Source organism: Cyrtonyx montezumae, unplaced genomic scaffold (assembly GCF_038088225.1).
Source record: "Cyrtonyx montezumae isolate F1298 unplaced genomic scaffold, pur_monq_1.0 scaffold_8, whole genome shotgun sequence".
In the NCBI taxonomy this organism is placed as follows: domain Eukaryota; kingdom Metazoa; phylum Chordata; class Aves; order Galliformes; family Odontophoridae; genus Cyrtonyx; species Cyrtonyx montezumae.
The window spans coordinates 46,077,569-46,104,348 of record NW_027072089.1 but is presented as its reverse complement, the minus strand read 5'-3'; the positions used below and the strand labels follow the sequence as shown (position 1 = coordinate 46,104,348).

The following is a 26,780-nucleotide window of genomic DNA, read 5'->3' as shown; positions in this document are numbered from 1 at the left end:
GCTGATGGTGGCTGCAACCTTAACAGAGAAACCCACAGCAAGGAGTCAGCTAATAGGTAAAGCAAGGCAAGTCTAATCTAATGTATGAGAGTCTGGCATTTGCCATGCATCAGTTGGTTTGGAATCAGCATCCGTTCTGGGGTTTTGTTTTTTGTTTGTTTCTTTAGGAAAGAAAGAGGTTCTCTGAGTTGAAATGTAAACATGTTTTTCAAAAGAACGTTTAGGAGTAGAGTCAGATGCTAACAGGTGACCCTGTTGTTGCTGTTCAAAACACACTACTGTTGCTCTCCATACTGGTTTATCCAGTCTGAGGTTTCATGGCTTTCTGCACCGCAGGCCAGGTATCTGCTGTAGTTCTCTGAAACTGTAATTATTACACCTTGTGCCTTCAAGGCACAACTGAATACAAAAGAGCCAAGCCTGAAAGGAGAGGAAGAAGGAAGTCTCTGTTAAAAACAATTACCAGCAACTTCTGAACTTTTTTTTGTTGTTGTTTTAGGTAGAGCCATGAATGTTTTGTGCATGTAGAAACAATGAGAACTTAAGCTCAACTGCTCTCCTGTTTTAAATGAGAGCAAAGAAAAAAGAAAAAAAGACACATGGAACACAAATGGTATTTTGCAAGAGTAAAACATCCTGGAAGTGACGGAGGAAGCAATGTCAGAGGCTAAGATTACCATCTATTAGGCAGTTCATATAAATGTACTGGAGGTAGGCAGATAGTGATTGCCTTCCTGTACTTCCATGTCATTCAACATACATTTCCTTGGGAGTATTTTTTTTTTTATTTTGAACTGATGCTATATTCTATTGCCAAGTTGTTTTTCTTTTGAAGACAGATAGGTTACACATCCAGTGCCAAGAATCTGTCAAGCAAGCCTGTAGCATACTATTATATAGATAAAACAAAAGCAAAAGAAAGTAGGTCATTACATTTTATTTGTTGAGCAGAGTCTGGTTTTTGGTGGTACTAGCTTATATTGAACCCTGTAAGAATATAGTCCTGAAAGCTTTGAAATGTAGTGCCTCCAGCAATACATTCTGTTGGCAAGTATACCGTGATGTTTCCACATTAGAGATTCAATGTAATCTGAAAATCCAGGGTGTTACCTGAAACTGTAAACGGTCATCTAAACCAGCAGCAAATCAGAGTCTGGGACACTGAAGAAAGCAAAAGTAGGAGCGATATGGAGGTAGGGGTATGGAGAAGAATGAGGCTGGCTTAGGGAATTGCTTTTCTCCTTTACTCTGGATGGTATGGAGAATACTGTGTACTAATGCTTTGGCTCTCAGTGAACCCAAGCTAAGTGACTGAAAAATCCTGTGTGAGCATGGTGACTGTATGTCAGCGGGTGTGTGAAGGCATGCAAGCATGCTTTTCAGTGCAGATAAGGTATTTGTCACGTTGGTGGACAAATTAAAGCGGTTTTTGTTTGTTTGTTTGTTTGTTTGATTGTTTTTTAAAGCAGCATAGACTAGACAAAAAAAAAAAATGATCACTGTCAAATCAGCCTAAAGCTAAAATCTTCCTAACTATTAATACCAGTCTAACAGCTTTCTCTGCCAGGGGCAGGAGCAGATACTCCGAACAAGTGTAAAGGAATGTGTGCAAAAGCAAAGTGTGAAGGGTGTGTACAGGGCACTGCTTCTCCCCACAGACCTCCCAGCTCAGCAGATGGCTGTTAGGGACTTCCGAAACCCGCGAGTAACAGCCCTTCCCGGACCCATCTCCTGTGAATTTGTTCAGCTTCTCTTTGAGCATATTTTTACCTTTGGCTTTCCCAGGATCCTGAGGCAATTTAACTACACAGTGTGTGAAGAAGCACTTCCTTTCGCTAAATTTAAATCTGTAGGCCTCTCAGGCTTACAACTGGCTGCCTTCCTCCCCACAGCTCTTGCCCTCTGAGTCTGGTGAGATGTCAGCTAGTCAGGATGCCATCGAACTCTCAAGGACCTCCTCAGCCACCTGATTTCTAAACCAAAAAATGACTTTCCTCTCATGGAAGCCATACCATTTCTTCTCTTATCTTTGTCCTCACTACTGAATTTTTCTGCTGTATCAGTCCATAGCAAAGTACTTTGCTCTGCTTGTCAAAGGATAAATACTGCCAAGCTGAAGTGTTCTGCTTGCTCCATATTTTTCAGCTTGCTGATGCAAAACTTCAGTGCTGTAACCATATTTTTGTATCTCTTAACAAGCACGTGTCTAAGGAAATGGTGTTCAGCATCCAGCTCCACTGTCACTGACATTTTCATTGCTGCTCATGCCCAAACTGTTGAGGGCAGAGCGGCCAAAATGTCATAGGGAAGCAGGTCCTAACACTAGTTTCAAGAGTTAGTATGAGACTGTGAACAAGTACCATCTGCCTGAGTGTGATGGCATCTTAAATTATTAAGAGTCCCTACTCAATTAAAAGCTATGTTAATTCTGATGGCTAAATATTACTGATTTCAGCAACATCTACATTTATTACTTTTTGGTTCTACCCCCTTCCATCTTCTTCTCCTTCCAAGATGGAGTGAAACAGGTATCTTCCTCGCTTGTATTTTTAGTGTGTTCCTCAGCACATGGGTTTCTAGAGCTACCTTGACTATCTGTAATTATTTGCCTGAAAATTTCCCACTCGTCCCCTTCACAATTTACTGCCTATCATATTTGCTCTCACTTACCATCCCCTGCAGCACATTAGGTGTCTCGTACTCCTCAAAGATCTCTCTGCTTCCGTATCTTCTTCTCCACCTCAGATTTCTTGGACTGCAGCATTTGGAGTGTTGCTTACTTAAAGATAAATCAGACCCAAACACCCAAAGCTCCTCTTTCCCATGCTTATACCTTCTCCTTTTCTGGCTTTTCTGCATTCTCACAGGGTTTGCTCCCTGCTCTCAGAGACTCCAAACATATGGAAGCAATGCAAGATGAAAGGAAGCTATCTACAGCAGTAGCAGCCATCATGATGAGAGTAACACAGGCAGAACATTATCTTTTGTGTGAAAGAGACCGTTGTGAGTCTGAGGGTTGAATGTGTAAAACAACATGTCTTAATGCTGGGAATGAGTGCTAAAGGTGTGAGAGCTGGCAGTGGTAACTGGAAAGCAGGAAACTAGTAGGTCCATCATTATGATGAGCAGTTACAAGGAAGCAGTATGAAATACTTGTCTGGGCTAGATATACTTATCTTCTTTATGGGTGCAAGGTGTAATACTACAGAGTGAACTCATTGATATTAGTTTCTTATCAATCTCACGTACACGATTTTTAAAATGTGATGACTGAGTTCAAGTGTGCAACTTCAATAGAGTGTGAGTTATAAAAGTTGAAAGACCTCAGACAGCTTGATCTCATAGGTAGCAACTCTCCCTGTGGCATGGGGTTGGAACTGAATGATCTTTAAGGTCCCTTCCAACCCAAACCATTCTGTGATTCTGTGATCAGTCATTACTTAAAACTAGACCACTTTAACCTTTCATGAACTGATGATCTTGAAATCCTGGGGCACCAACACTATTAGCCACTGGTTTGCCTTCTTTAAACCACGCTATTATTGGTGCTTCCCTCATTAAGAGGCAAAGAGAGAGATGTTTGTTGGCTCACAATGAGAAAGTTTATGGCAGTCATTTCTGGGGAAAAAAAAGCACTGTATGTGTATGTGTAGCACTGAAAGCCAAGAGTGCCAATCTTAACAGGAGAAGCAGAATCTTAAGAGATTCTTTCTAACCTAACTTTTCTCATACCACCTAGCAAAAGCTTTCTAAACATACTGTGTTTGTGCTCTTCAAAGCTTTCGCAGGTTTACACGGTCTAATAGTGTAACAACAGCTGTGCAAGCAGACCTGGATTTCCATGAGAACTTTGAAATAATCGACCCTCAAGAGGACAATTTGTGTTCTGGACAAATATCAAGACAATTTTCACGAGATGCAAGCACCTCTACCGTTAGCATACAAGGGTCAGGAAACCATTACCATGCATGTGCGGTGGATGATGACTTTGAGACAGATTTTGACCCATCTATTTTACCTCCTCCTGACCCCTGGATTGACTCTATCACTGAAGATCCTTTGGAAGCTGTTCAAAGGTCAGTGTGCCCACGAGATGGCCACTGGTTTCTGAAGCTACTGCAGGCAGAGAGAGACCGTATGGAGGGCTGGTGCCAACAGATGGAGAGAGAAGAACGGGAAAACAACTTACCTGAGGACAGTAAGTAACTGACTACAATAATATTGCAACTAGGAAAAATTGTTTAATATGGGTCAAACTGACTCCTATTACTTCTTTATTGTGCCCTTTCTTTGTTAACTGATGAAGCTATGGTCCTGACTCTCAACAGGACTGTGTGTGTATGTATGCAGTAATCCTTATTAAATTTGATGGGGAATGCAAATGCTTGACACTTCTGAAACTCAAAGGATATTTTGGGATTGGAGATTGTGGTTAGGATCTTGAACTACCAAAGTTTCTAAACTCCTCTATTTATTTGAAATCCTTTATCACAACTGTAGAATATAATTCATTAGGTTCTAGTTCTTTTTCATTAAATTCATATTTAATGAAACTGCCCTTTTATATGGTTGTTGGTATTGGAGCCTTCAGATGCATCTTCCAACAGAAGCAAGTCACAGTTTTGCTTCCAAGTTGTTTTTTATTTTCCCTCATGCCCCTTACTGTTCTCATTCCTCTTTGAGCCGCCAAAAAAAATATAACAACTCTATATTCTGTGATACATACACCCATGTAAACTGCATTTCAGTTGTCACTACAAGCTCTACTCTACCCATGAAGTAGTAGGATTGACACTTTCTTATCCAGTCAACATTCACTAATAGAAAGAGTTCAGTAACTCACATCTAATTTATTCACACTAAGAAGGGAAGAACTGCTGAACAAGCGGTTCCCTGACCAGCATTTTTTCTACAAGTGAAAACAGTTCTTTTTTTTTCCTTTTTTTCATTTACTTCCTTTAAAAGAAGCAGTACTATGGCTAACCATCAGCTTTTGGATGCAGGTAAACCTGTGAGCTGAGGAGTTTTTTCAGGTTCTCAGAGGAAGCCTCTAGAAAGCACTAATGAGCTTTGAGTATATTGAGATTTCATTTTTTTTTTAATTTTGGCACACCTCAGTTCTTAGATATAGCAGATAGCACTTCTCCAATCTCCCTGATTGCCCCCTACCAAAATAACTGCAACTTGAGCTCCAGGATTGCTTCTACCAAATATCAAATTCATTCTCTGAAGAAGAAAGGCTACAATTTGTATAATACTTAAAGGGAACCTATAAGCAGGAGGAAGATCGACTTTTTCACTAGTACATAGTGATTGAACAAAGGGCAATGGTTCTATACTAGAAGATATTTAGATTAGCCATCGGGGGAAATTTTTCACTCAGAGAGTGATGAGGTGCTGGCACAGCTGCCCAGAGAAGCTGTGGTTTCCCATCCCTGGAAGCACTCGAGGCCAGGTTGGATGGGGCCCTGGGCAACTGAGCTGCTAGGGGCAGCCCTGCCCACGGCACGGGATGGAACTGGGTGAGCTTTGAGTTCCCTTCCAACCCAGGCCTTTCTGTGATCCTAAGATTCTTTTGAGATGCAAATGTTTTGAATTTACGAAGGAAATGAATTAACAATAGCAAAAAAATCTACTCTTGAAATTACTAGAAATGGATAAACTGGTTCTGTTGGAACTTTCCATTCAGCCCAATGTCAGAAATGATCATGGAGAGATTTGATCTAAATAGTTGAACAGTATTGTAAATAACTGGAAATTGACTAATAATGGAAAATACGAGATAACCTTAACATTTACATCAACATGTACATTCAGGTTTTCTATTTCTACAAAATTTCTATTATATAATTGATTAACTATTTTCTCTGGGGGAAAATACAAAAGGATTAACTTCCAAAGCATTTCCACATTCCCCAGGTTGTAGAGTATTTGAATCTCATTTTTAATTTATATCATCAATGCATTCAAAATGTCATCAAGCATGTATCACAATGCAAAGGTTTCAATTTGTTAGTACATGAGAAATAAAGCCAAAAAATAAGGTTTAGGTTGAAAACAATGTGTGAGCATATCATAAATGGATAATATCAAACATTTGTAAGTCTAAGTGATAAAACCCACTTGCTTTCTGTTTGCCACAACAACCACTGTGAAAACCTATACGTATTTGATTTGTTCACCAAAGCAGCCATTCACCTTAAGGAAAGAATGTGTGAATTTTACAGAGCTGATGCATGCACAATGTTTATATCTGCATACAGAAATTTCTCTCTCTATGACAGTTTGAAAGGGTCTTCTTTTAGATATTGGTGGGAGAAGCCAATTCTGGGGAAGACAGGTGAAGCTGTCTCCTCATAGCACTTGGCTATAACCTGTAGGGATGTGTTCTATGGGTTATTCATGGTGTGTGTCATGTGGGTTATTTCTCCTTCGGATTTTTCAAGCCAGCTTTTCTCGTGAAAGCAGAAGAGGGGTCATCAAAGCTCCGATGCTTCCGGCCATTCAGGCACAGGGCAGCTGCCTCCAGCAAGGGTTCAACATGTCCTGCTCTACCTGTTGCCAAGGGAAAGCATATGGCAAGGCCATGCTGCCCATTCATGTAAACAAAAGCCCTCTTGTTCCAAATTACGGCATTTTATACACCTATAAACTTGGAAGAGGGAGTGAGGACAGAAGCATGTGGTTTGGTTTTGCTGAAAAAAACACAAGTGAAGCAAGGAGTGCATCCTTTGTTCCAGCCTGACATGGGCAGCGCGTGTTTGGCCAGATAACCGAGTAATGAGAGCATGCGATGAGTGAGGCTCCCTGGACGTGGCAGCAGCTGACAGAGGGCTCGCTCCCCCAGAGCTGCCTGTACAGTAATTCCGTTGCCTGCAGACAATGCAGCCCTTGTGCAAAACAGCTGCCAGGGACCAGCCCGCTTCAGCTTGCCAGGAGCGGGCGTGCTGCAGGGGGTTGTGGGCACTGTCAGGCTGGGAGTGAACCCACCAGTGAGCCCAGTGCTACAAACCTGGAACAGAGTGTGCTGCTCTGGTGGTGGCTGACCAGTGAAATGCCTATGTAGGAAAGATGGCTCCTCTTGTGTCATGAATTATTTATTGGCTGGTATGTTCTGGTCTTATCTGAAATCATTTTCTGATAAAACTGTAGCGTGCATAACAGGCAGATGAATTGCATTCACACTTCAGACTGGGGTACCTGATAAGGCTTCTCTATATTTTATTGGTATGGGGGTGTATACTGGGGTATACTGGGGGGCTACCAGCTCTACTGCACTCTTTAAAATACATGATAATAAAAAAGCTATTTGACATGTGAGGCTAAACACTCTGTATGAGCAGATTGAAGCTTAGGATCAGCCCCCATGGCTCACTCTGCCTTTTGCTGGATTATTGCTGCCCTGTTTGACTGATGTGGGTGTTTGTCTTTGGAAGAGCCGCAGGACTGCATTCTGTGCACTGTCAGATGCTTCCCATCTGGGCTGTAATGCAACTCCTGCTCTGAGACACCCATCGGAAGCAGATGGCAGGGCCTGGTGCTCTACGAGTCTGTGCAGCATGGTGATAGTGGTGAGGCAAGTCAGGCCGATGATGTACCGACTAAAATGGGAAACCAAGGCTCTGACCAGATGTGTTGCTAGCTGCCTTGTGTGTAGGCTGTTCTTCTATGGGCTGTTCTGCCAACAGAGACTGACCCCCAAATCTGTTAAAACCTCCGGACTGGTGTCTGCAAATTCAGCTAGTACTGGCAAATGAAGCTGTTTGTGCGCCCTCTGCCAACCTGCAGACCCTGGCTGTGAACCTTTGGCCCCATCCACTCCCGTCTTTATTTCTTCCTGGAAGGGCCTTATTCACACACAAGTGTTTTTCCGAGGAAAACCATCTCTCAGCTGGCAGCCCTGCTGGCTGGTGGAGGAAAAAAAAAGAGAGAAATCCACAAGCAGCAAAATAAGTTAGGGAAAAAGACGTGAAGCGCAGTCTAGTAAAAGCCAAGTCAGCGAACACATGGGAATTGCTTTACTCCCAGTGAATGGCATTTACTCATGCAGACTGCCCTATTAATTTAAATGAGATCATTGCTATAAGTAAATATGGTTCTAAGCAAAGACTGCCTGCTCCGAAGTTTGCTCCATGGCTATTTTCTCCTTAATAGCTGAGCTTAAGACCTGAGCAATAGCTTTAACTTTGAATTTCCTGGCTTTTGTCATGCTTGGCATTATTTAAATGTAGATCTGTCAGGATGAATAGGCTAAAACACTGGCCCATCCTTGCTTAGGAATGGCTTGTGACAGCTCTACGGCAGGATTACTTCATATGCACAGTGCGCAGCTGACATCTGCAAGGCAAATGCTCTCCCAGGCGCCTGCCACCCTGCCGCTGTTCGTGCCCCTGGGTCCCGGGGCAGGGCTGGGCGTCTTGCTCCTTGCTGCCTGCCGGCCAGCTGCTGGCACATCTGGACTCCTTGCTACCCACCAGTCAGCTGTTGGCACATCTGGATTCTTCGCTGCCTGCCAGCCAGGTGCTAGCACATCTTGGCTCCTTGGTACTTGCCAGCCAGGTGTTAACACGTTTTGGCACCTTGATACTTGCCAGCCAGGTGTTGGCACATCTGAGCTGCTTGCTGCCTGCCAGCCAAGTGTTGGTACATCTGAACTCCTTGCTGCATGCTGGCCCGGCGTTGGCACTTGGGGTCACCTGCTAGCAACAGCCCGAGGCATTTCCTTTGTCAATGTGGGACGTGGTGACAAAGCTGGAACGCTACTAATTGATGTGCAGACCCAAGAACCAACAATGTGGTTGTTCCTCAAAACTCCCTTGCTTTATCTATTATGGTTTATCACATCACATCACACCAGTCTGATAGTTTTATCTTGTTTTCAGGGAGCAACAGGCAAGGGGCTGAGGGACGTGAGGAAATTCCCTGGCATGTGCCTATCACAGAATCACATTCTGAGACCCCCGATCTGGAATAACAGCAGTAACAACAGTGAGGAGACTGAGCTGTGTTAAAATAGCCATAACAAAGTGACAAAGCTGCTCTTACGGAACAGATGCATCTGCCTATTTCTTAAAAGTTGATGCAAGGGGTAACTGGATTTACATGGAAGAGAAGTCAAAGCAAAAGCAAAAAAAAAAAAAAAAAAAGCAACAGACAGGCAAACAAAAACACCGCAGCAGTACACACTTCTTCCTCCCCCCCCCCCCCCCCCCCACCCCCATCCTCCCGGGGATGGGGTGACAACAAAGCATATGATGGATGTTAATAACATTGCTTAATGCATTACTGGAAGGCATTCAGATCCTACAGTGCTGAGTGCTGTATAACCCTGTATAGAGCAGAAAGCAGGCATGCATAACATTATATAGGTGTTTATCTCCATTATGATTGCATCTTAATGGGTTGGTATGCTTGGTTGTTACATGGTTTTGTATATTTTATTTGTATCGCATTAGCTGAAAACATCAATTTGAATGTTTATATGTTTTTTTGTCCTGTATTCCTTGCTTTCTCTGATTCTTTCCTAATACATATTACCCATCTTTGCAATTTCATTTTTTTTTCAGGATATGGTTTTAATTATTTTCTGCTAAGAAAGTGTCAGGGCTGTTCTGACTCTTTGTTATTTTGCTACTTTAGTCTTTCTCTTTGGCGGTGGAGGCTTTGACTGAGTAAAAGAATCGGGCACTCTGCCCCGAAACACTAAAAGCAGCACGAGTTTGGAAGCAGAGCTGGGGTTTTGATAAGGCTTTGCACCTCGTGGAGGGATTCCTTCCTTTCAGTCTTTTGCATGCTTTGTCTTTCTTTTTTTTCCCCCCCTAACTCCCGTGACCGACTTGGTTGTTGACTGGTTGCACATTAACAGGGGCAAGGAATCAGTGACACTTGACTAGATACAGCCGCCGCCACAGCAGAAGTGGCAACAATAGGGAACAGCATCAGCATGCATCCCACAGTCAGCTGGGATGATGGGTTTTCGGCAAACAGCCAGTCGCTAGGCAGCCAAGGACAAGGGCTTCCTTCTCCCTCTGCTGAGATCTCTGAATATTAAGTCCTTCCCCCAGAGAAAGGGGCCAGCAAGGTGTGTTTGTCTCAACCACTGCTCGGGACGTGACCGCCTCTCAGTTAGCACAGGCTTCCAGGAGCAGCCCATCTCATCTGCTTTCTCCTCCCAAGAAGCAGAGAGACAATTTTTTCTCCCCTGCTCAAGTCCTGGGAAGCATCAGAGTGGCGGAGCTCCAGATGAGGCAGCTGTTCCCAAATATACTCAGTGGGAAGAGTTTTCATAACAATGGGAACCACATGAAAGCTGGCAGTGAAGCTCCTCCCACTATTGAAGAGCCCTTTCAGTTGAGTGGTTTGCATATTGGGTTGCATAAATGACTAGACACACCAAGGGGTCCATTTTCAGCACTGTGCGCATAGAATTAGACACGCAAGCCTTGCTAACAATAATGAGAGTTGTGTGCAAAACTCCCTGCGCAATATGCTGAAAATATTCTGCTCGGTGGATCTTCCAGCTCACGGCGATTTCCTGGCAGCGCAGAGCAGAGTTCTGGGAACAAAATGAAAGTCTGGGCTCTGTGTGTGTTCACAGAGCCCTGTCCTTTAGTCCTCTAAAAGATGTGAAAAGAATCTCTTCCCCCTCCCTCCCCTCCCCCGCCCTGCTTTTTTTGTTTGTTTTTTTTTTTTGCTTTCCTTTGTATGTCTGGAGTATAAATGAACTCCACACCCCACTTTTCCTTAAGGACGGAGCTTTAAGGCTGCTGATGCACTACTGTGCATCTGGTTTGGGTTGGCAGTGGGTGTTGATGCCAGCTCGCCCAGCGTGTGATCCACGAGTAATCCCTTGGAGATGCTTTTCTCTTAGCAAGCATTTTACATGGCTGCATTCTGATCACACTCTGCAAGCATGCGCTGCGGCTGCTTGTAGGTCTGTGAGACTCCAAACATATTGTTAGAAGGGTTAGGTCAAAGTAGGTCAAAGTTGCCTCTTTTTTTCCTTTTTTTTTTTCACTTTTGTTTTTCTTTTCTGTTTTGGGTTTTTTTTTTTTTCGGTAAGTCAAAACATTTAGCAGTGCTTTCCCAGTGGAGCTCTGCCAACTTTGCATTTGGTTTTACACACAAGTGACTGTGCTTAAGGAATGGTGCATCTTCCATTTCTGCCAACAATTTACCTTCCCTGAGCAGTCCACTCCATATTTCTGTCTTTCCTGCCCCTCCCTCATCACTGAGAAATTGTCTTGGAAAAGCTGCTCTAGTTATGTGATGCCTGGGACAGTGGATAATGCAAATGTCTATGAGTAGAAGTGATGGTGAAAAAGGTTGTTGTTCATGGTTTTCACTAATGAGGTGGTAATTACTTTTTGATTACACAAAGTTAATTTTTAAATCACTCTTTAAACGAAGAGTTAGAGGATAATAAGTTGTTTCAACTGGGAGGGAAACACCTGCCCTCAGTATAGAGCAGCCCCCGACAGCGCTGTTCTGCATTCAAAGGCAGAAGCCACTTCCAATACTGCTTATGGAGAAAAAACCTCAGAGGGTCTAGATGAGATTCATCAGTGTGCACTACCATCCCAAATCCCTTTCCAAAATTCCAGCTGAGCAGCTCTAGTTAAACCTGAAAGCAAGGCACCGCTTGCTGGATGACATGGCAGAGATGCTCATAGCTGCAGTGATTTCCTGGCCACGTACTTGATGTCAGCCTTGGAAAGCTGTGCGCCATTGTGCAGAGAGATGGGTTTGTGTTCACAACTTGTGTCCAGTGCTGCTCAGAGGTGTAATTTTTTTGTAGTGTGCTTTCCACAGGGAGTGCAGAATTTTTGGTTATTTGCATCTCTCCTGTCATGAAAGTGCTCTGTTCTAGTTAGGAGTGGTTTCATTGAAGAATAAGAGGCAGCTATAGCAACAGATTAACATTTTATCAACATGTGCTGCCCCGAGAAACCTTGCAGCCCACCTTGGCCTGATGCAGATTTGTCTTGAGGTTCCTGAGCTTCCCCATAACGTGTGTTGGAGGGGCAGTGCTCTTTAGGAAAACCAGCACTGCCTCTTATGTGTCTTTGCCCTCTCATTTTGTAGACTTTTTGTTGCCTGAAAGGAGAGCGTTATGACTTATGCTTCTTTTTCTCTTAGTTCTAGGGAAAATCCGAACTGCAGTGGGCAGTGCCCAGCTCCTAATGGCCCAGAAATTTTACCAGTTCAGAGAACTTTGTGAAGAAAACCTGGTACGTAACTTCTCTGATAAATACTGTTGTGTTTCTTTTAGAAGAGTTACCCCTGTGAATAATCTTACCTAAAGCAGACCATTGTCTGACCGGCAACTTTTCCCAGTAAAGGCCTTGTAAAGGAACTTGGGAGTTAAGTCTATCAGAACTGATGAAATTAACATGAGTTTCGCTAATAGTTCAAGTTCCTGACAATAGAGAAAAGGAAAAAGCTCTTGGTGAGATATCACCAAAGTTCTCTCTATCCTCTCACTCAGTTTGTATGGGTGCAGAGATAGGTGAGTGCCTTCTCAGGGTATTCCACATGAATAGATCTCATGAGTGGGGCTTTCAACACATAGTTCCAATGTCACCTCTATTAATCAAGACAGAAACAGCTGGAAATCAGACCCTGAATGCTGGTGCCTTGTATTTCAATGCCTGAACAGAAAAAGAGAAAAGTCACTTTCCAAAGCACTAGAAGAGCAAAGAGATGTTATATTCATGATTGCTGTATATAATTTGTGTATGCTACTACTATTACTATTAATATTTGCTATTACACTACTGTTAGTAGTGGTATCATCAAAATGATATTCATTATGATAAATAGAAAAATTTCTCATTTTATGTATCTAAAATAATATTCTCTAAAATGCCAGCACTTACAACAATCCATCCTTGCATGTTAGATTATTTAATTCTCAATTTTGACCTGAATTTCTAGAAGCCCAAAAAAGCACAGAGCGTTATATTCTCCCACCACAGAGCAGGGAAGGCACATCCTGTGGCACTCACCATAGTGACCACCACCTTCTACTCCACTTAATACACTGTGAAAATCCAGACCCAAACCAAAATCTGCCTGCAGTAGGCAAGTGCAACAGAAATCATTTCTGTCTGAATAAGCCTTCCAATTCTTAATTAAAAGAAATGAAAAAGCTATCAGGTTGTGCAGTGTTGTAAAGAAAAGCCTACAACTGGGCAACTTGTCAAGCACAAAAAAAAAAAAGGAATGCATGTATAATCTCTCTTCTCCTTAAATCTCTGTTCTCCTTATGAATCTGAAAATATATGCTTTATTGTTTTCTACAGTTGCTGCTTTGGTGGTATGATAACCATTCAATCAAAATCAGTGTTGAGGTGATAGTTGGAAATATCATAAGAAAGGCTAAGAAAGTCTGTTGGGTTTGTTGTTCCTGAGATGAGGGAGAAGACTTAAGCACGGTGCAAAATTCGAGCCATATAAAACAACCTGCAGGGCCTAATAATAATTGCATTTACACAATTCGTGTATGCTTGGTGCACATGCAAAACTTCCAGAGCCACATTGAAAGGACTCAGGACAGAAGAGGACTTCTGGCTGTGCTGCTGTAGGGATGCTGATGGCCACAGTGTGTTCTTCTGAGGATACTCTGAGGCTGGACAATCCTTGTGGGTCTCTTCCAACTTGGGGTATTCTATGCTTCTATGATGAAGTGAACTGAGTTTGCACATGCCGAGCAGCACTACTCATGTGACCCAGCTTCACTGCATTGTGACCATCTTGCAAATGCAGGACAAGCCTACACATTGTGGCCCATGAGTTTGAAAGTGGAGAGAAGCTGCATCTGCTTGAAAGCCCTCAGTCTGATGTGGTGCTGCTGATGTATTTGATAGGCACCCAGCTGTCCAGCTTCTCTGTGATCCACGGACAGCTGTGGGTCAGCACATGTCTCTCTTCCCAGAAACATGCCTGAAAAAATGGGATTACTGTAAGCTTTTCACCCTGCAGTGTCTGACATGTAATTTTTACACAAAAAGTTGTGTATTTTTGTTGCTCTAAGATTCTGAGTGTGGAAAAAGTTCTCATGCTCTTGTCTGTCACTCTCTCAACACACGGCAACTGTTCACTTGCGCAGGCATTGGTCATCCTACAAGAGTAAATATTACAGGATCATAAGGAACCCTTCCCCATTAAAGTGGAGAGGAGGCTGGCAATTAAATTCAGTATGGTGAGGTTGCCACCTTTCAACCCACTGGTGCTGAAGAGGACCCATGGGGGCACAGTGTCTCAGTGCTGCCCCATCCCTTTCCCAGAAGTCTCTGTCGTTTCTCTTTTTGTGTCTCTCTGATGGCTTGGAACTGCAGAAATCGTTTTGCTAGCAAGATGCGTAATAGCTTGCACAAATGCTTTACATTAAGAGGTACTAAAGCCAAACTGTTGTTTTTCTCCTTCTTCTGTTGTACAGAATCCTAATGCACATCCACGGCCGACCTCCCAGGATTTAGCAGGGTTTTGGGATATGCTGCAGTTATCCATAGAAAATATTAGTATGAAATTTGATGAACTTCATCAGTTAAAGGCCAATAATTGGAAACAGATGGATCCTCATGACAAGAAGGTAGAACATTGTAGATTTTGTATGCTTCATTTAAAACCCTGCACAAACACTGGACAAATTAAATAGGCCTCTGTGTTACAGCACTGACGTTAAAAATGTGAAATGAAGCTCATATCAAATTAATTTCATTGTAATAACAATGTTTACATAATAATCATCTGGGATATTATCTGTAATATGTTTCAGGCATATTTTTAAGCCAAATCTGTCTTTGTGAATCGGATAATGGGAATGTAGTACTTTGTTAAGTTTTACATTTAATCATATTAGACGATCAATCGTTGGAAGCAACTGCCTTATATATTGATTCTTAAAATTAAATAAATCACATTTACGGTTCACATCATTGCATATAGCGAGAGTTCTAGGTTGTGTTACTGAAAAAAAAAAAGAGGGAAGCACTGTAAGCATTGCTGATTTGATAACCATATTACAAACAGAGCGATATCAAAAATATGCCTTCCAAAATGTCACATGAAAGAACTCCTACATCTTTTATTTTGTTGTTGTTGTTGTTGTTCATTTGTTGTTTCTTTTTTGTTGTTGTTTTTTGGTTTTGTTTTGTGGTTTTGTTTTTTGGTTTTTTTAATGGGATGATTTCATAAATGGGTCCACATTGCTGGTAGTGCTGTTTACCCAAGAAAGTATAAAAATCATTTGAGTGTTGGGTTTCTTAAAAAATGTAGTAGTCTTCTGTCATCATGAAAAACTACCACATATCCAAGTGTGAATCACATGTCACTTTTCACACTCATTCGGCTCCATTGCCTTATTTTTCTCCTCACTATCCACATCAAGGAAAACAGCACTGGGGTAAGCCAAAATACACAGATGTTTCAGCCCATACTTAAAAGTTAGACCCATTCCTAGGGGAACCATGGGTCCCATGCCCCGTTGCACTCCTGTAGGTGTGTAGTCTGTTGACTGAATCTCCATTAGACTGACTGCGACCGGTCTGATACCAATGAGTAGAGCAAGCAGGTAGGGACATCATAAAGAGGGGGACACGACCTCCAGGTACTGTGGCTCTTCCAGGTGTCTAGGCTCCCCATAATCACTGTCGTCTCATTTCTGATGAGCAAAGTGGCATTTTCTTTTGGACAGATAATAATGATATTGAATCCCATTGATCTTGCAGCAGGAAGTTGGCAAAGGTAATGCTGGTAGCACTTTCCCTCCTCTGGTCAAGACTAAATACTCATTCATTCCTGACTTAGGAGTACCATGCTCACGCCATTTGTGCACACCTAGTGTTTTGTAAGGAGATGTGTGGGAATGTGTTTTCCTAGGCCAAGGTACTGAAGGCAAGTCATTTCCTTATCGTCTTTTTATTTTCTTTTCAGTATCTGTCAGAAAAGGAAGTTAAAAACGTCAAACATGCATGCACAGAAATGCCAATGTATGGTCTTTCATTAGTTTATCTAGTCAAGCAGATAGACCAAGTGTTTTTAATTGCACAGTAAGAAATGAGAGCTTTCCTTACATAAATGTGCTTTTTTGTTTGCTTCTGAAAAACATTTCAAAGAGTTTCTAAAAAAAAAAAAAAGAATATAACTGGTTAAAGGAAGTTGTGTTGAATAAATGGACATATGGTAAGCAGGTAGAGATTTTGCTTTTTAAATAATTACATTGACTGTGCCTCTCTGGTTCAATTAGCATTTGTCTATGATTTTAAATGAAAGAGATCATCTCCTTACTTGAATAGTAAAAAAAAAAAAAAAAAGAAGAAAGAACTTTCTGTGGAATCGATGTTTGCAGTTGCCTTTGGCCTTTGCCACTGAGCCCTTTTAAAGCAGCACAGATTAATACTTGGATGGAGAGAAAGAGCAAAGTATGAATAAGTGTAACTAAGCACCTTTATCTTTCGAGCCGTGGACGCTGTTGTGATCAGCATAAGAGAAAACGCAAGGGCAGAATGGGACCTTTGTAGTGTGATAAAATCCCTCCGCTCAGAGGCCGTGTTCACAGTTGGAAGGGGATGTAACTTAAAAGACAATCTAATTAAGTTGACAAAGTCTTTGTGGCTGCCTGAAATTCAGACCTGAATACACTTTTCTTTTCCAGGAGAGATCCTGCTCTGATTTTTTTGGTTTTTTGGGGTTTTTTTTTTGTATACACGCACCAGGCTGTACATAATAGTCCTCCTTGTCACTCGTGTAGCTGGAGCTAGCCACCACTGTGATGATTAATGCATGTTCTCTTCATGGTTTTTAATTTTTTTTTCTACCAGTTTTTCAAGCTAGAGCTGACTGTAGGGTGGCATGTCTGCTTAGCAGGAGGCTGGGGTTTATGTGTTTGCACAGTCAGACTCACAGAGGGGGGGTGTGGGGGGTGAGTTATCAAGCTATATGAAATATACGCCTGACTATGTTCATGTTTTGGATGGTTACTGTTCCGATGCACCAGCCACAAGCAGCTAGTGGTTGGGATGCCAAGCCCAGCGCATCTCAGCGCTGCCACAGGCCCACCTCGCGCCACACGCGTGCCGTTTTTAGGGGCCGAGGTGACGCACGTGTCTCGGCCCCGTCCGAGGACGGCCCTCAGCCAAGGTTGTTACCAGCCACAGGAGCCAGGCTGCCGGGGCCGCGCTGCCGAGAGCGGGATTTATTCCTCAGCCGCGTGAAGCGGTGCCAGTGGTACGAGGCCGCGCCTGAGATGCTCTCCTCTCTAGCTCAGTTTCTAGCCAGTTGACTGAAGACTAAAGGGCAGATAGGAGCTAACAGACCATAGGTAAAATGTGTGTTCTAACTACTGACGCGACCTAGTTTTTCCCGCCTTTCCCTGAGAAGCTCTATAATGCCATTAACCTTCTGCTTTGATCAGGAGAGAAGGGTCCCTCCTCCAGTGCCAAAGAAGCCATCGAAAGGTCAGGTGCCGCTCATCCGGGAACGCTCTCTGGAGAGCTCGCAGCGTCAGGAGGCCCGCAAGCGGCTGATGGCTGCCAAGCGCGCGGCGTCCGTCCGGCAGAACTCAGCCACCGAAAGCGCCGAGAGCATTGAGATATACATCCCCGAAGCCCAGACCAGGCTATGAAGGGATCCGACCAGGAGGACTCTCTCTGGCAAGTCTCCTGTACAATCTGCCCCAATAGGCTCCTGCTCCAGGTCACCGCCACCAAGTACTTGTACCTCCTCCTCCCTCTGCTTCCCCTCTCTCCCCACTCTCTGTACACAGTCCCGGTGACCCCGATAAATCCCACCACCGTGCCGTAGTTGTCGGTCCTCCGAGAGATGTCCTCTAATCACCCTTGCTTCCTGAAGGTTTGCCCATGTCATCATGATGCTTTGTCACATGTACTGATGCTGCCACCTCGCCTCATGTATACGAGTACAATCTTTTTTCTGTTTGAAGTGAATAAACGCAGCGCTCGGATCCCCATGCACACGCGCACCTGTACGGTAGGCTCCATTTAACCCACCCACAACCTTTAGTCGATCTAAACCTAGCCTGTTACCTAGTGTACAGCAATATCCAACTGCAGGGGATTTTGGAAATTTCAGTCACGCAGGGTGATCCTTTTGGACTCTGCCGTCTTCCTCATAAAGATGAAAGGAGCTATGACTCGGATTCCCCTTTTTTTATTACTGTTTTCTTTCTTTTCTTTTTTTTTTTTTAAAGCAGATGGCGCACTTTATTCTAAACCTCCAAATCACACCTCACCTGACTTTAAGGAGTCACCAAGGGGGGGAGAGGTCGGGGCGGGAGCGGGGAGGAGGGTAGAAACACAGACCTGGGGGTGAGAAATAGAAGCATATCCCGCAGGTGGGATGGTGAGGGATAGAAAGATCCCACAGAAAGATGCCTGCACACTCACAGCTGCACAAACTGCCTCATTTTTATTTCATCAATCACTACTTAAACATTTCAATCAGCAGAAGATTGTAAATTCGATCTTCCAGGGAAATAATCTATTTTGAAAGGCAATAAAAGAGTGAAAAGGAAGGAAATAAGAAGCAAGGACAGTTGAAGATAATATAAAAGAAGGATTTTCTTGTCCAAGTATTGAGAATTTTTAAAATTGTACTGTATTGTCAATTCCTCTTGTATTGTATTGTATGGATTATATTGGTTAAAAAAAAAAAGAAAAAAAAAAAAAAAAAAAAACTTGGCTTCATTGATGTCTTACTCTTGGTGGGACAATCTGATCTCACGCATACACGCAGCCACACACCGACACCTGTCAGCCAGTTGTTGTACACAGAGCCCTCTGTGCTCTTCCAGGCAAGACGCTGCATTATCCACAGTCGGTTCCATGCTGCCATGCAGACTGCTCCTCACCAGGCAGTTTGTATCTAGGAGTAAGGTTCTAAAACAGTCTCCTCCTGATAGTGTAAGGTACCTACCTGACCGAGAACAATAAAGTGTTTTTCACAAGTGACAGGATCAATATGAACTTAATTTCGTTCCATGACAAGCCTTCCTTCTCCCGCTTCTGCCATTGTTTCGCAGTCACAAAAAATATGCATCCCAAGTAGCTCGTTAATACCAGGGGTAAATCATAGACAGTAGGGCTGGAGAGGAGCGGGGTGCTCAGCCTGAACACCCCCAGCCCAGGGAGCTGCTCCTCCTGCATATTGGTGGGTCAGGAGCAGGGCACACCGCCCTGGGAAGGCCTCGTGCCAACGGCAGGAAAGCTGGGCCTGCTGCCCACAGCACGTTGGGCACACATGTGGGTGGGTGGCTGGGTGTGATGTGTGCCTCCCTGGCTTCTACTGGGAACAGAGGGTTTGGCCAGTGCAACTGTGCCCAGAGTCCCAGGGGCAAAGCTCTCCTGGCCCTGCTCCGGTCCCTGCACTCTCTTTGCCTCCATGAGGGCACCAACAAAGGAAGGTGGTGGGCCTCCGCTCCCATTGGGGACAGGCCTAGGGACAGCTGTCCCCATGGTGCAACATGGTGTACACGGTGGCCCTAGACCAGCGTGGGCTTCCTGTGCCCTTTGCTGTAAAAGCTGGGCCGGCCCGACTACATCTCACCATAGGGCTGGCATCATTCTGCCACTTGCGCTTCAGAGCACTGAAAATTGTCATCGATGAGCAAAGCTCTTGCTAAAAGTATTCATCGAGGTCATGCCAGACAGCTTCTTTTCCTACGACATCATAGCCAGGTGCTAATTTAATTTTACTGAAGAAAATAAGAGAGGTAATAGGTTCTGGCACCAGGTATTTTCACAAGAGCATACTAAAACCACTAGAGAATTTGCTACCTCTCAAAGCCATTGATATCTGAGCTATGTCTTTATAAACAGGGCACAACTACTTACTGCTGTGGTTTACAAGATAAGGGCTAATAATTTAATATATAAAAGACTTTTAACTAGAGTAATCGGAAATCCAATGTAACCCTAGAGTGCTTTGTGTTATAGGAGCTTGGAAAGGCTTGACCCTCTCGGCATTTCGAATACCTGTGTGTTTGCTAGTTTTGAAACACTCCGTCTGACTTTTAGCAGCAATGAAACATCACCGTGTTTGCAGTATGTAATAGTGCCAACTGCCACTTTGAGCGTATAGTCATGTCAATTATTAATTCTTTGGAACTCATTTGTACTGAGGTATACAAAGCTGTATCCAGGTGAGGGTCTGCGTTCACAGCTGTGTTTCACATTATTTAGTTTCGTGGATGTTTTACGAAAGATGAGTTAAGATTTTGGTTGACAAGTGGCTACAGAAATTTCTGTCTAGCAAGTGTCCCCCTTAAAAAGCAGAAAAGGGAAGTCTTGTACACCATGAATTATTGTATTTGTATATCACAGAATATTTTCATATATATTTTAAATGATCTATTCTTAGGTGAATACCTGTTAGCACATTTGGCTCCAGGGAGAGAATTATAATGTTTGCTTTGTTTCTTTAGCAAAATGTTACAAATACAGCCAAGACCGGTATAGATAAAAGATAATACTTCGGCCCCTAGAATGCCACTAGTTAACCACTTGACTCATTTACTGACACCAATACACATATACTATATCTGCTGTATCATCTGTTTTAGTAGAATTTGTAACTACCTGTTTTAGTCTGACCTGCCCAGTGTGTATTCAGAATTCCCACACTCTGTTTCACTTCGGTACTAAAGTATTTCTTACATTCTTTCTTTTTTTTTTTTTAATTATTATTTTTGGGGGTTTTTTGGTCTTTTTTCTTTTTTTTCTTTTTTTTTTTTTTTTTTTTTTGGCTTAAGAGAAGTTTTAGAAAAGGCTGTTTTTGTCTCCTGCTGCAAAAGTTTAAAAAAAGAAGAAAAAAAAAGTATTTATTATATTTTTTGCAGACGTTTCCATAAAATTTTCATAATATTTTTTTTTTTGTAAAGAAAGATGAAGAAATGGAGTAAAGATTTTTAATATTTGAAAAGTTAAACGAAAATAATTTATTTGTAATATATTTCAGTTTATTTAAAAGTGTTCCCTTGATGCTCTTATGTGCACTATCACTTTAATTTGAACAGTATCTTTGTGAAGTTTCTGGGGTTTTTCATTTTGGGCTTTGTTTTATTTTAAGGAAAAAGGTCAAATGCATATTTTAAGTAATCGGGATGTAAATCAATGGCCTCTCTGCATTCCCAAATGTTATTTTGAAAATGTTTCTAATATGAAACAAATGGCAAAAAAAAAAAAAATTGAAAGCCTTTAGACAGAGGAGAGTGGTTTTATGGCGTAATGATTTGGGTTTCCATAGGATTATCTACCTAGATGGGTGTGTGGACAGGAAAATGTAAATAGATGAATGTTTCCCATAATGTAAAAAGAGCAAATTAATAAAATAATTAATGCACTGCTTGTAAGAGCTGTGGGTTTTCAATGCAAATTCACTCTCCCAGAACCGCCAAAATTCTTCGCTTGATGTGGTCCAGGATAAAAACATGACCAGCAGCATGTTTCTCTTAAGCACTTGTTGCTTGAGACTGATCCCACAGAGCCTCCCACTTGCAGAACTTCTCACTGCCACAGACCCCTCTGTGATACCACACTGGATCCTCAGAAGAGCTCTCAGAGGCACCTTTACTTGGGGCCAGACCCCACAGAGGTGCCAGGGGTTGGGCTGGTGGCAGCCCTGAGCTATTTTATTTCAGCACACTAGTTTCCACGTGTTTCTTTCCAAGATAGCATTGAGCAGAGCCTGGCAGTGGTATCTGGACTTCCCTTTGCCAGGGCCCTGCCTTGCAGGTGGGGTTTCTGCTGGTCTGGGGAATCACGACAGCCATCAAATTCTGAACTGGGATTGTTTAATCTGGAGAAGTGGAGGTTTGGGGAGACCTCCATCACTGTCTACAATGGACAGAAAGGAGTTTGTAGCAAAACGAGGGTCAGCCTGTGCTCTCAGGTAGCAGCAATAGGATGATAGGGAACGACCTCAAGTTGCACCAGGGGATGTTCAGGTTGGATATTAGGAAAAAATTATTCTCAGAAAGAGTGGTAAGGCAGTGGCACAGGCTGCCCAGGGAGGTGATGGAGACACTGCTCCTGGAGGTGTTTGAGAACTGTGTGGATGTGGTACTGAGGGATGTGGGTTAGTGGGCAACTCTGGAGGTAGGTGGATGGTTGGATGAGATGACCCTTAGAGGTCTTTTCCAACCTTAATGATTCTGTGATTGTATTCTATTTTCTGGATGATGTTGCTCATATAACAGACTTAACACATTTCAGTTTATAAGCAAAACATTTATACAAACAGCACACCAGGGTTATACCATGTAACATTTGCCTATGATTACACCCCCAGCAAAGAGAAATCAGGAAGACTTTTGTTCTAGAGGCAGGGAAACAACTTCTTAAAGTTTAACGGCCATCAAGACCTAACAGTGGGATTTCCCTTCATCTACCAGAACTTACATTCTCCCTGGTTACTCACAAACTGACAAAAAAAAAAAAAAAGCTTTAATATTTAAATACCTTTCTGCAGTGGCTGGTATCTTTCCGCAATGAGTATACATCAGACTGTAAAACAGCAAACATGCTTCAAACCATTCCCTCAGTAGAAGATTGACAAAGTCCGAGCCATGGCTCACAGTCCTGCCTTTCGTGCTGCATAAGGTAAACTGTATCCTTATTTATATTCAGTGTTCCCTTCCAGCTCAATATTCCCTCCAAATCATGAGCCTTCCTCAAGAGCATGCCTTGTTGTCAGTTTGCTTGCCAAAGTCTGTTCTCTCCTGCTTTGCGTATTTATTTTTGCAGTATGCAATATGCAAACAATACATTTTAACCATCCCTTTGAAGCATGCTTACTCATCAAATCTGCTGGGAGCCTGTGCTGACTTGGAGCCAGTTCTTTTTGACTGCAATTCATAATATAAATGTTGGTCGCTCATTGGGATTTGTCATTGTAGTCTTTGGTGTACACATCAGCTAGAGTTTTGGGGTGGCAGTCAGTAGGAGAGGTTCTTCCTCAGTCCACTGGAAAAGTGGACTTGTCCTTCAGACCATAAATTGGAGAGGTTCTCATGCCCTGTGGTGCATCCCATGAGGACACAGCCAGCTCTACCTGTGCAGCTCAGGATGCACAAGCAGGCTTACACTGAGCAAGCCTGGCATCAACACCCACAGTCAAAGCCTGCTTGTCTCCTTTCTTTTTAGTACGATACTACACCAATGGCCAAAAAAGTTGCCAGGCCACACAGAGCTCGTTCATCTTTTTCCTCCTTTCTCTGTGCTGTCTGCAGAACAGAGGTTTTCCAGTTTTTCACACCGTGCTGTGGTCCATCTGATGCATCTAAATGCCAGCTGCAAACATGACGTGATCAGGTTTGTCAGCCAGCAGCTGAGCTTTCCCACACTTAGGTGTGACTGGCACGCAGCACCCCTTTGTGTCACACAAGTGAAAATGGCCACTCTTCTATTTCTCCATGAGTCACATGCCCAGTCTGCAGTGAGACAAAGAGACGACGAAAGAAGCAGGGCTTCCTGGTAATTGTGTTTTTCACGGTTCCCTTCACTAATCAAGCAACAACGTAATCAGAGAAATTAGGGCCAGAAAAGCTCTGCTGGGGTACTGTGTGAAGGTCATCCCTTCAAGATTGCTATCTCCCAAGCTGCAGCAGGTAAGTCATCACCTCAGCAGTTCTGCCTCACTCAAGGGAAGAAAAAAAAAAAACATACAAAAGGGAAAAAAAATAAATTAAGGATATATAAAAGCCGAGATGAGCTGCAGGATGGCCATCACTTCTGGTGGGTAAGCCTTGGTGCAGAGCCCTCCATCATATCCACTCTGCACCCAGCAGTCTCATGGCAGGGTGCCTGGCTTTTGCTCTTTTCCAGCCAAGCAGGATGGAAACAATTATGGATTTTGCCAGCTCCATTCAAAGCAGAGAAACGTTGGAGTTCTTCAGCACCGTTAGGGAATCCAGAGGTTGCTCAGTCCCAGAGCATCCCTGGGAAGCTGCCACTCTGTTATGTTTTATAGCTGTCAGTGTTTCACAGAACAGGAGGTCCTCATTCAGAGCTAAGGGGAAAAGCAGTAGAGCAAGGTGAGAAGGCTGTTTCTGTCTGTCAGGTGTCTCATGGGGGTGAGATGTTACCAAATCATGCAGAACTGTAGGGCTTGCAAGGGGTCTCTAGAGATCATCAAGTCCAACATCCCTACTAAAGCAGGTTCCATACAGTAGGTCACACAGGAAGGCATCCAGACAGTTCTTGAATACCTCCAGAGAAAGAGACTGCACAACCTCTCTGGACAGCCTGTTCCAGTGTGCCATCAGTCTGACAGTGGAGTTCTCTCTCTGTTACTAGTGCAGACAGCTGCGTGCTGAGGCGCACAGTTGGGCTGCAGGACAGAACGAGGGATCACAGATGTGAACCGCTAAAGGCAACTCCTTCCCATGCAACTGTGCTGCATCCCCATGGGGATGCCAAGCCTACCAGTTACCCCTGGCTTTTAGCTGTATGGAGAGGACTATCAAAGACAAGTCCTTAATACAGGGTGGCTTAATTTTCCCATTGTATTGGCTATCGGCGTTCAAAACTGTAACTTAGAATTGCTTCACACGTGCATGTTCAGCACCGGATTGCTATGGTCCTTGAACCAGAACTGTAATTATTCCTTCTTTTGTTGTGTAAAAGAAGTGTGTAGCATCGAGATGCCAACATGTAGCCAACACTGAGCTCGGCTATGCTTTCTGTCATCTCCTAGAGCATTCATTTTTATTTTTTTAAGGGGAGGAGGAATAACTGCAGTAATAACTTACTGTGCTCATTGTTTTGCTTGTCCTTGGAAGAAAACTTTCCTATCATCTGCAATAAATAAATAAATAACAACCAACAGCAACAATACTGAGACTTCTTCAACTTTTAATAGTTCTGGCAAATCACATCTTCCCTGCTGCATTTGCAGTGTTAGGAAAGAAAGGAGACTTCATCACAGCATAACTGTCGGTTGTGTAATTTGGCTGAGACATAAAGATCAACTATTTCCATGGAAAAACACCCATTTGCCAATCTCCAAGTGACTCCAGAAGAGCAGTGCCTGAGCACCTGAACTTTAAGTCACAGTCCTGTGTGAGAGGGTTCTAATGCTCTGACTCACCACACAAATAAGTATCTCTCTGATTTAAAAAGATGTAAAAACAAATGATCTATGTCAACTGTGCTGTATGCCTGTATATAACAAATAGCACCTTTGATAACTAGGTAGCGTGGATCAATCTGAGCAGCTTTTTGCACAATCAACCTAATGCTTCAGCTGAGAGGGAGAGTTCCCTTTTGTTTACATATTTCCTGGCAATAGCATCATGACAACTGCAGTCTGGCTGCGGGAATGCACAGGGAACTGGGAAGCCAGCCACACACTAGCAAATTACGGTGTACTCCCTCACTTCTCACCCTTTGTTCAATTGACACGTGCTCATCTCCAAAAGGGAAAAAAAAACTGCTGCGTGTATGTTGCCATGCAGCATTTCACCGCGGTGATTGGTGTCCGCCAGCGTCTCCCAGGCAGTGCTGAGACTCAGTAAGAAGCAACCCATCCACTGTGTTCATCCCATGCAAGCTGGAAAGGTGGAAATAATACCAAGAAACTCAACCAAAGCAAAGAAAACCTGTTGAAGCATGCAAAGCTTGCCATTAGAACATAATCCATGCAGATTTTGTTTGTCAACAGTTGCATCAGCCAACACAGCAATAATCTGAAGTGATTTTTTGCTGGAAATATTGTCACGTCAAGCAGCACATGTGAGCTTAACAATAATGGTATGAGAGCTTTCCAAGCTCCAAGCAAGGCTGATGTGGGTACTAACACAACACAACTACAGTGCCCAGATGCAGCAGCTGCAGTACAGTGGAGGTGCTGCTCATCCTGCAGCAGGAAGACTTCGCGCTGGAGGAGCTGTACATTTTCTCTCTGCCTTGCTTTCACCTTAAGCCAGTCACCACCGGAGCAGGGTGAAGGAATTTGCTCATGCACCGGTAATTGCACCCACCTGGGAGAGAGGTTGGGCACTCAGATCACCCAGCTTTATTCAGGTCTCTGCAGACCTCAGCTCTCTCCCAGGTTTTTCAATAGGCAAGTTGAAATTCTGCTCCTCGGGAGTCAGCACATTAAGTTTGCACTGCTCTTTCAGCATTGTAACAGGGAGCAGCAGTTGGATCAGATTTTTCATTCTTCTCTCAAAAGGTCAAGGAAACATGAAACTGCAAAAGCCTAATTCTTCTCTGCACCGCATTTGTGTAAACCCAGAGGGCAGCATGGCAATGGTAATTTTAATGCTATTTTTTTTCTTTTTGCCTTTTCAATACAAAATCCTTTGCACATCTGCTGACGGGTCACACAGCACTTTTCTCACACTGCTCCTTCTAAGAAGCTGATATGCCCAGAGAAGCTGTGGTGCCTCATCCCTGGAGGCACTCGAGGCCAGGTTGGATGGGGCCCTGGGCAGCTGAGCTGCTGGGCGACAGCCCTGCCCACAGCACGGGGTGTGACTGGGTGGGCTTTAAGTTCCCTTCCAACCCAGGTCTTTCTGTGATTCCATGATTGTGATGAGTATTCACAGCACACGAAAGAGTTCCAGCCGCTGTAAAACAAGCATGGCAAAGCAGGAGCCAAGCAGGGGCTTGTCTGAACTCACAGCTTCACTGGATTGCTGACTCCACTGCCACACAGACACTGCCTGCAGTGCTAGTCACTCATGCACATGATTTTTGTAAAATGTGACTGTCGCAAGAAGGCATTCAGTGAGATACACATTCCTATAAGTGTGACCC

General features: G+C 43.4%; 1 protein-coding gene across 2 annotated transcripts in view; it reads left to right on the top strand.

Annotated features, from left to right (window-relative positions):
- The window catches only part of DLGAP1 (DLG associated protein 1), a 391,301-nt gene extending 373,045 nt beyond the window's left edge, over positions 1 to 18,256 (top strand). For both annotated transcript variants that reach the window (XM_065752000.1, XM_065752002.1), the window contains 4 exons: positions 3,780 to 4,198; positions 12,139 to 12,230; positions 14,441 to 14,593; positions 17,417 to 18,256. In XM_065752000.1, the coding sequence (XP_065608072.1) occupies positions 3,780 to 4,198; positions 12,139 to 12,230; positions 14,441 to 14,593; positions 17,417 to 17,626 (874 nt within the window). In that variant the 3' untranslated portion in view covers positions 17,627 to 18,256. The remainder of the gene's footprint in view (positions 1 to 3,779; positions 4,199 to 12,138; positions 12,231 to 14,440; positions 14,594 to 17,416) is intronic.
- The last annotated feature ends 8,524 nt before the right edge of the window (positions 18,257 to 26,780 follow it).